The sequence below is a fragment of the Helobdella robusta genome (genome assembly GCF_000326865.2).
Source record: "Helobdella robusta unplaced genomic scaffold HELROscaffold_15, whole genome shotgun sequence".
In the NCBI taxonomy this organism is placed as follows: domain Eukaryota; kingdom Metazoa; phylum Annelida; class Clitellata; order Rhynchobdellida; family Glossiphoniidae; genus Helobdella; species Helobdella robusta.
The window spans coordinates 3,023,711-3,033,471 of NW_008703839.1; the positions used below are offsets into that span (position 1 = coordinate 3,023,711).

General features: G+C 36.5%; 1 protein-coding gene across 1 annotated transcript; it reads left to right on the top strand.

Annotated features, from left to right (window-relative positions):
* Window positions 1-6,652: 6,652 nt before the first annotated feature.
* On the top strand, window positions 6,653-7,226 carry HELRODRAFT_74851 (hypothetical protein; the record flags this gene model as incomplete). Its single annotated transcript, XM_009015253.1, has 2 exons — window positions 6,653-6,768; window positions 6,887-7,226. Coding segments are annotated over 2 exons (456 nt in total), but the record flags the coding sequence as incomplete, so codon positions are not given.
* Window positions 7,227-9,761: the final 2,535 nt, after the last annotated feature.

A 9,761-nucleotide genomic window follows, 5' to 3' on the forward strand; every position in this document is an offset into this window, starting at 1 on the left:
GAGTACGAGGACATCTATAACGAGAATTACGCTGTTGTCGCCGTCGGTCGGTTATTTACGTGTTGTTGTTGTGGCTGTTGTTGTTGTGGCTATTGTTGTTGTGGCTGTTGTTGTTGTGGCTGTTGTTGTGGCTGTTGTTGTTGCGGCTGTTGTTGTTGCGGCTGTTGTTGTTGCGGCTGTTGTTGTTGGGGCTGTTGTTGTTGTGGCTGTTGTGGTTGTTGTTGTTGTGGCTGGTGTTGTTGTGGCTGTTGTTGTTGTTGTAGTTGTTGTAGCTGTTGTTGTTGTGGTTGTCTGTTGTCGCAACATTCATACGTTTTATCATTTATTTCATTTTGTTTGTATCTGATGCTTTTTAATTCAATCACCTGCTGTTTTAAAATGAAGAAAATCACTAGCATAAATTGTCGTTAATTCGTTCAGATCGCAAAGAACCACTGTACGCCAATGAACCTGTCCCATCACCAGCAATCACTGGACAACCCTCAACTCCCATCTACGACAACATTAACAATGCAACAACGTGCTATAACAGAAATAGCAAAAACAACAACACAAACAACGACGCTAACAACAACATAAAAAACAACATAAACATCAATAGCAGCATTATAACAAGTGACAAAACTTACGACTATAATAAGAGTGCCTTCCATCTCGACAACGATCGCAACAGTACCAACATATTCGCAAACAACAACCACAACAACAACAAATACACCAACGACAACAAGGCCAACATGAAATTCAGCATAAACAAAAATTATTACGTCAACAAATACAACAACATCAACAGCAATAACCGATCATCAAATAATGATGAATCAAGTAAACGCGTTGCCTCCTACAAAAACAGAATTCAATACAACAGCAAAAACAAGCAGGACATCAGCAGCAGTTACAACTTTAGTGATATTGAGAACGCGTTTTCGTTGGAGTACTTGCAGTCGTTCATAAATGATCACTTGCCGCTCGAACGCTGGAACGACAACTACACTAACTTCAGCCACAACAACCACAACAACAACATTTCAAACTCATTAAACAACCGCAGCAGCAACAACAACAACGTCAACAACACCAGTGGCAACAATAACACCAGTATGTTTAGCGCTGCAGTTACAAACGCAAATACATTACCGACAAGCTTCAACTCAAATTGTTACACGATAAACCAGGGCAAGAAGGCAAATGAGTGTGACGTTGTAACAAACCTTCTCCATGAAGATCAAACTCCAACCAACGCTGCCAATAGTACCTGTGACAAATTCAACGAAAGGTTTGATCTGAACAACTGGTCTGGATACGACAACGTCCTCGAACTTAAAAAGAACATTGAAGCTCTAGAACAATCTAAACATAACAAGGAGTACTCAACAGTGATGACAAAAACAAGCTGGATTACAGCTACGGTGATGGTAACAACAACAACAACAGCAGCAGCAACAACAACAACAACAACACTATCATCCTCATCATCGACATCATCTACACCATCAATGAACACAATAATGTCCGTTTCATTGTTAGCACCATCACCACCACTCATAACAAAAGCACCAACTTCACCAGCTTCAACGACGGCTACCACATCTCTGCAGTTCTTCTTATCGGACAGTTCCATTCGTTACGTGTCTTCTCCGTCAGATGAACCACATCACATCGAACCAAATTTGCATCTTCCCCTGAATTTCAACAAGGATTCACCAACACCATCTCACACCGACCCCATGCGTTCGAACGTCGAGTCTGCACACAGAACAACTGCAAAGGCATCCGACGCAGCTAATGCATCAAATACAACTGGCACCACTGCTACTAAAACGACAAAAAGAATTGTTGCTCTGGATGGTTGTTCCCCTAAAACATCACCGCTATCGTCAACTATGACAGTAGCAGCTGTAGCCACAATAACAGTAACAGCGACAACTACAACGGCAACAGCAACAACAGCAGCAGCAGCAACAACATTAACTAATACTTTAAAGCTTCCTAATCCAACGACAACCGTTGCAACAATCACAGCGCAGGCTTCTACAGTTTCAACCGCAATTATTTTGGCCACAGTTTCAACTTCCTCTCCCACCAAAACCTCCACCACCACAACAACAACAACGAGCATCAGCATAAAATGCAAAAACAACAATCACATCGAAAATATAAGCACCAGTATTGACAGCAGCAGCAACACCATCAACCAGAGCAACAACAGCAGCACAACGACATTGGACGACAGCGATTCAACGTCGTCAGTTGTTGTTTCGTCGAAAGAGAAGAGAAAAGTGACAATCAGAAAACAGAAAACGAAACCTTCCGACGCCAAGAAGAATGTTACTTTCGATCTAACGATGCAGAGCTCCTCTGAAGACAACAAACACAAGCCGCCCACTGGAAAGTTCAGTTACAGCAAAGCAAGAAACACAACTGACAAGAACGATTCTCCTAGTTGTAAAACAACAAACAACAAAAATAAATTCTTCTGGTCCACGAAGAAAATTAGAGAAAAATTAAAAAATAAAAATTCCGAAGAAGATTGCAGTAGTTGCGAGAGTTGTGATGATGTGCGTCCAACAAATGCAGCAACAAAAACAACGGTTACCGTAATAAGCAATGCCTACAACCCCCTTCCCCCCACTCAACAAAGAACTTCTTTTTTTCGATCCTTCATTCGTTCTAGAAGTTCTTCCCCTGTCAAAAAGAATGTTAACGCCAACAGCGGCATCACAACAACTGCAACCACTGCGTCACCAACAATTGCAGCAACAAACACAACTTCCATTAACCTCACTTGTATTAGCGGTGGCAATGAAAAAAATAATGCTGCACATAACACTGGCAACAATGTGAACAATTGCAGCAAAGTTCAGCGCGTCATAAGGCTTGAACGTACAGAGGCCGCACGAAGGCTGAGTGAGCCATTGAAAACGAGTTTCAAGACCTCTCTACCGTCAGCACTGATCAACTCGTCGTCGTCACTTCAGTCAACATTTTGTTCATCACCTTCATCATCTTTTCCCACGTCATCCTTGTCATTAGCAACGGCTTCTGGGACAGCAAACAACTGCCATCCAACTGACCACAGAGCTACGGATGCAGCAATCAAAAACGACTATAACAAAAATAATAATAACAGAAGCAAGGTAACAACGCTCAACAGTACAAGTTCAATTTCTCTGTTGGATGCAATTTTAGGGCACACAAGACGAAAAAATTCGAACGCAGATGATAGCAACCGCATCCTAACACCATCTCCAATCTCCAGCTCGAGCAACTCAATCAAAATGAATGAGGAAAAGAAAATGGTTGGTGACCAGTCACTGAACAGCAGTCGATGTAGAATCAATTTAAAAACCATCAAACCCGATGATTATCACGGTGAGAAGGTCTTCAGCAAAGACACCGTGACGCAGAGGGTCCTCTTAACTTCCCCACCCGACAACAACAGCAGCAGCAGCAACAACAACAACATGGCTTCCATCGACAAAAGCATCCATGACAATGGAATCGCTCCAAGCACCAGTAACCATGGTAACAAAAATAGTTCTTATGACGTTAGAGAGCCACCGATATACGACGCCGTCTACGAAAGCTTCAGGTTCGCTGAGAGCAACACAAGCGGCAGCAGTACCAATAGCCACAATAACACCAATAACAACATCATTAACAACAACAATAATAATAATAACTGCAGAAATGAAGGGGTAGATGCGAAATATTTGCGTGGTGGTGATAGACAGGAAATATTATCGAATGATCGGTTGGAATTTGAAGATAAGGAAAAAATGGTGAAGCATGTATCAGGCAGATCCACCATAACGTCATTCACATCATCGGCAAGTATTGAGAGCAACAGCAACAACAAAAACAACAACAATAATAATAACAACAATAACAACAACAGCAATAACAACAATAACAACAACAGCAATAACAACAATAACAACAACAACAATTACAGTTATAACAAAATTTTCAAAGAAAACGAAGATGAGGATGTTGATAAAGATACTTTAACAAGTTCAACCACGTCATTCCAAAGTGTTACTTCTCCCGCCAATAGCGCTACTACCACTGCTACTACCACTGCTACTGCCACTACCACCAAAAATACGACAAACACTGCAAACGCTGCGATTGAAACTACAACAACATCCAATGTGATTATTGCGTTGGATGATGGTGATAATAATAATAGTGAAAATAGAAATATTTGTAAAAAGGATGTAGATGAATATAGCGGCAGAGTCACATCGATAGCCAGTATTACATTTTCAAATGCTGACAGCAAGGGAGTTTCTGGTCGAAAAATTATTTTGAAAAATAAAATGAACGATGATGACGAAGATGATGATGGCAGACGTAATAAGGAGGCTGATGATTTTCACAGTAAACTGGATCAGAATGAAAAAAATTTGAAAAATGTTTCACAAATTTCAAAAATGGATTGCGATGAGGAAAAAGATGAGGTTGATGATGGCGATGATGAAGGTCTCACTGCTGCTGTTAGCATTTTTTTTTATTTGATTACTCAATCCATTGTCACTCATTTATTTTTCTAAATTAATTAATTTATCTACCTAAAATTATTCATTAACTCGATATTCAATCATTTTTTCTCCAGTTCAATCTTCCTTCGCTCGCCCAATCAGCATCGTTAACATCGGAACGAGAAGATGATGCAAATTTGCAGCAGCTTATCATGACGAGAAGGATGGTGATGCAGAAGATAAAGATGCTGAGGCTGAAGATAAGTGAGATCGAGAAGAAGGAGCAGAATATTGAATCACTGGTTGGTCATTAAGTGGTATATCTATGTTATCCTCTTGCTTCTGTTTATAAATGATAACACTGTTTCGTTAAAATATAACAATTACAAAATCATTTTGAAAAATCTTTCTGCGTTTTCGAGTCTAAATCATTTATTTATTCGGATCAAAATGCTAACGTACTGATTTATCACTAATAAGAACATAAGTTCCCAATTATTATTGGCACATAACTTGCACGCTTATATAAACTATAAATGTATTTGCACACACATACACACACACACACACACACACACACACACATATTTTAACATAATTTATATTTTGTTAATTATTTACATTTGCATGTATATGTGTTCCCATTTATTTCGAAAGATTTCATGTGAGGAATTGAACCCTGATGCTTTACAGAAGAAGCACCTAAGTGATGTGAGTGATGTAAGGAGTGATGTAAGAAGCGTGAGTGATGTGAGTGATATGAGTGAAGTGAGGAGTGTAGATGGTGTAAGTGATGTAAGTCTGCCTGTAGTTCATAAGTACTTGGGACCTTACATAGTAGGCTGCAGCGTATTTTTATTAATAATAAAATAATAATAATCGTACTGCTGCTACCACTACCACTACTGCCACTACTACTGCTACTGTTATAAATGATAGTAGAACTAACAACAATAATAATATATGCAGTTAATGAAATAAATTGTAATTAATTAAATTAATTATATTAAAAACGTATTTATTCTATAAAATGACAGCAAGACGTGAAGGATTTTTTCGAGACGGCCACCAGCGCTCTGACGAGTTTAGACGCCGAGGGGAAACAAGTTGAATCTCAGTTTATTGAGGTGATAACTAGTTGATTACCATCACACCTTGCATGGATGTCATCATTGAATATCATGCGAATTCGAATTACAAACAATTTTAATTTTAGCATTAAATTAACGAACTTAAAAATATTCCGACCAGGCGAATAAGTTCTTGGACGTCATCAATAAAACTATCAATGACATTGAGTTTAATAAACAAAAAACCAACAACAACAGCAACAACAACAACAACAACATCAAGAATGTTGACGTTGAAAGTCTCAAAACAGCAACAACAACAACAATCAACAACATTTTTACAAATGTTGCCGTCAACAACAACAGCAATAACAAAATCTCTACTCCAGATTACTACAATATTATAAACAATCCCAACTTCGGTTAATTCCCATTATTACTATACATCAAATAAATGTTGCTATCTTTTCATCAACATTTGGTTTAGCTCATATATAGCCTATATATATATATATATATATATATATATATTAATATATATATATATATATTATGGTAATTAATTCCATCATCGTCATTATCATTACCATCATCGTCTTTGTTATCATCATCATCGCCCTCATCACCATCATCATCATCATCATCGTTACAGTTGTACGACGAAGCATAGACCAGCAGCAAAAGGTCAATGTCAGTTCAGGGTCATCGGACAATTCAAGTGCATTCGGGTCGTTCACATCCGTGGTTGACAACACAAATAACAATTATAATAATAATAATAATAATAATAATAATAATAATAATAATAATAATAACAGTAATAATAATAATTTGATTGTTAATAATAAGGATAATAACAATATGGTTTTACAACATTTGAATCACTTCTCGAGAATTTCGGTTAATTTTCTCATGAAATTATTAATTCATGTATCTAATTAATTAATTACATTACATTACATTATATTGAATTTAGTTTTTATTTCCATATTGTATTTACCGCATCTTACTTTATCATTGTTTAATGCATTAAATTCTTGAATTTAGGTAATAAAAAAAAACTTTATTCCTCATTTGCACTTACATGTACAGACGTGCAGACCGCTGACCCGGTACTTTCCAGTCACAGATTCGAATTTCGATCTTCGCCAGTACATCGAGATGTCGGGTCATAATCTGGACATAAACAGAGATGTCCAGGTTGAATCTTTTAGGTATAATAAGTGTGATATTATACATTATTATTATTTTAAATTGTGTTGTGTTCGACAAGATTTGAAGTCGAGTTATTTATTTTCAAATTGAGCCATCCAAAATGCAATCCTCATTTAGATGTTCGGGCTATCTACAGAAAATGGGACGGAAATGGAAAAAATGGAAACGTAGATGGTTTGTGTTTGATCGCTGCAAGCGCAACCTCTCCTGCTACACATCGGAGTTTGACCTTCAATCGACCACGCGCACTGCACCGGCGCCTACATCCGCCTACTACTTCCAAGCCATTCGCGACGTCTTCGCCGACCACCTCCACATGGTCAAGAGTCCCTACCCTGACTACACATTCTGCGTCAAACTGACCGACAGAGGACTCTTCCTTATGGCAAACAGCTGTGACGTCATGAGAATATGGATTGACGTCATTTTCACCGGAGCTGAAGGATTTCAGGAGTGAGCAGTTCAGTTAGATTGCTGGATGAACTACTTATTGGTCTTTGTACAATTTTTCACATGACATTTTTGTCCGTCTTAAAAACAATTTTTTCATATTTGAAATTTTATTCATCGTTTTATTTTGTAGTTTGTTAATACCACTTGAAATTAAAAAAAAAAATTATTATGATGATGACCGAAACTCTATGCAGATTGTGTTAATGTATATATTTGTTTCTACGTTTCATACGAGCTCTGTCATTTTACCTTAAATTTTCATTTGTTGCTATTGAGAATGAATGAATATGTTCGTTTGTTCATGGAAAGGATTTGTAGGAATTTTAACAAAAATTTGAACTGTCATGATTGTTGTTGTTGTTGTTGTTTTTGTGCCTGGTCGGATTTTAATGTACGTTTTGAAATACTCATCATCGCCATCATCGCCGTCTTCATTGGCATCACTCTTTTTCTCACTCATCGTAATCGTTGTTATCATCTTTGTCACCTTTTTTTTCATACTCAACGTTATCAATATTTCTAATTTCATGTATTTTAAAGAGAATAAATTGCTGTTACTAACTGAAAAATTTTCTTTCCAAACGGAAGCACGTTTCAACTGGGGAATGGTGATATCAAAATACAATGATTATGATGACAATGACGATGATAATAATGATAACAAGATGACAAAATTGAGTGAATGTTGACGACGACGACGATGATGATGACGGTGATGAAGAACAAGATGATGGTAGACCACATAAAGTTGAAAGCAGATGTGCAGATTTGTGTCTACAAAGGATGCATGATGATGATGATGACGATGAAGACGACGATGAGGATAATAGCAATAAAAATAATGATAATAACAATAGTGATGAGGATAAAGGATGTTGATAACGATAATAATGAGCTGCAACAGTTACATTAGAGCTAAAAATGAAGTTAATAATATAGAGTATAATGTTGATGATGACAATTAAAAGTGTTAACTAAGTAAGTATAGATGATGATTTGACGATGAGGATAATAGATATGATAAGTACATACAAACAGCGTTGATGATGAGGATGGCGAGATGATGTCGTTACTCAGTTACGTACACACACATAGCTGCATAGACATACGCTCGCTCGTTAGTCATCACTTCGTTATCATATCACCACGGCCATCAATCATAATCATCTTCACCTTACCAACTATCGTCATTTTGTTTCATATATCATCATCAGACTATCAACATCAACATTATTATTATTATTATTACTACTCGTTTTCACCTCTTCATCATCACCGTCTTCTCTCTCATCAGAATTTTTCAAAAGTACGGTACACAAAAATATCACTTTTTAATAACTTTTTTATTCATCAGAATGTAACATCAATGAAATATTGTGTTTTTTTTTCAGAATCAAACACTTCCATGATTTGCAGCTTGTTTTGATGATAATAAAAACGAGTTGCATCTAGCAATGAACGTGAACAAACTTTTCCACCAATACTTCCAATACTGCTCATCTTGTCGTTAACTCTAAGAACTGTAAATGATAATAAAGTAGTAATACTGGTGACGATTTACAAACTGCTAATCAAAGATAAACCTTCACATTGTTAAGTTATAGTTTTTATGTTTTTTCTATACTATAACTTTCTCACTCTCACTTTCTTTCTCTTTTTTCTTTCTTTCCCAACATTTAAACTTTCCCCAGCCTGACTTTGTTGATGGCTGTGACGGTTGCGCCTAGTTGTCAAACAATGTTTCAGGATCTGCTGGGTAGGTAATCAACTTTGGGATCAATCTCATCAAAATAATAGATGTTATTAAGTATGTTAACGGAATTAACCCAAGAATATGAGTTTTTGAGCGCCACATCCAAATACGTGCTAAACAGTTTGGATGGGTATATATTATACAGATTTATTCCGATTAATTCATCATGTTATGTCATGTTTTGTCACTTTATCTAAATCTCTCATTTTCAAATTTAACATTTGTCTACTGCTATTTGTTAATAGTAGAAATTGAAATTACAAAAAGTAGCTCAGAATACTGCAAATACTAAAATAACATTAATATTAATTACTGCTGCTACTACCTAGCGCTCCGATGGTTACTCATTCATCGCGACTGGTGATCGATCGATGTGAAATCTTTCTCATCAGCTAACACATGTTTGTCAGCATCATTCGTGTCTATCTTTGCTATTATATTTATAAGTTTTCTTCATTATTCTTATTATTTTTATTATTATATGATATTTTTATACATTATAACTTTATTTCTTGTTGTAAGACTTGACAGTTTTTGTATTATCATTGTTCTAATTAACAGTTTCTAATTCTACTTTATATTATTCTTATTATTACAATTGCAATTTTATTGCTATTATTTAGTTATCAATTTGTTATTATTATTATTATTTGCAGCTGAATAAATTTGCCCACTTTTGCATATATACGTACATAGTTACATCATATGCAGCGTGTGTGCGCGTGTGTGTGTGTGTATGTGTGGGTAGCGTGTGTGTGTGCGTACTGTACACGTGTGTTTGTGCGT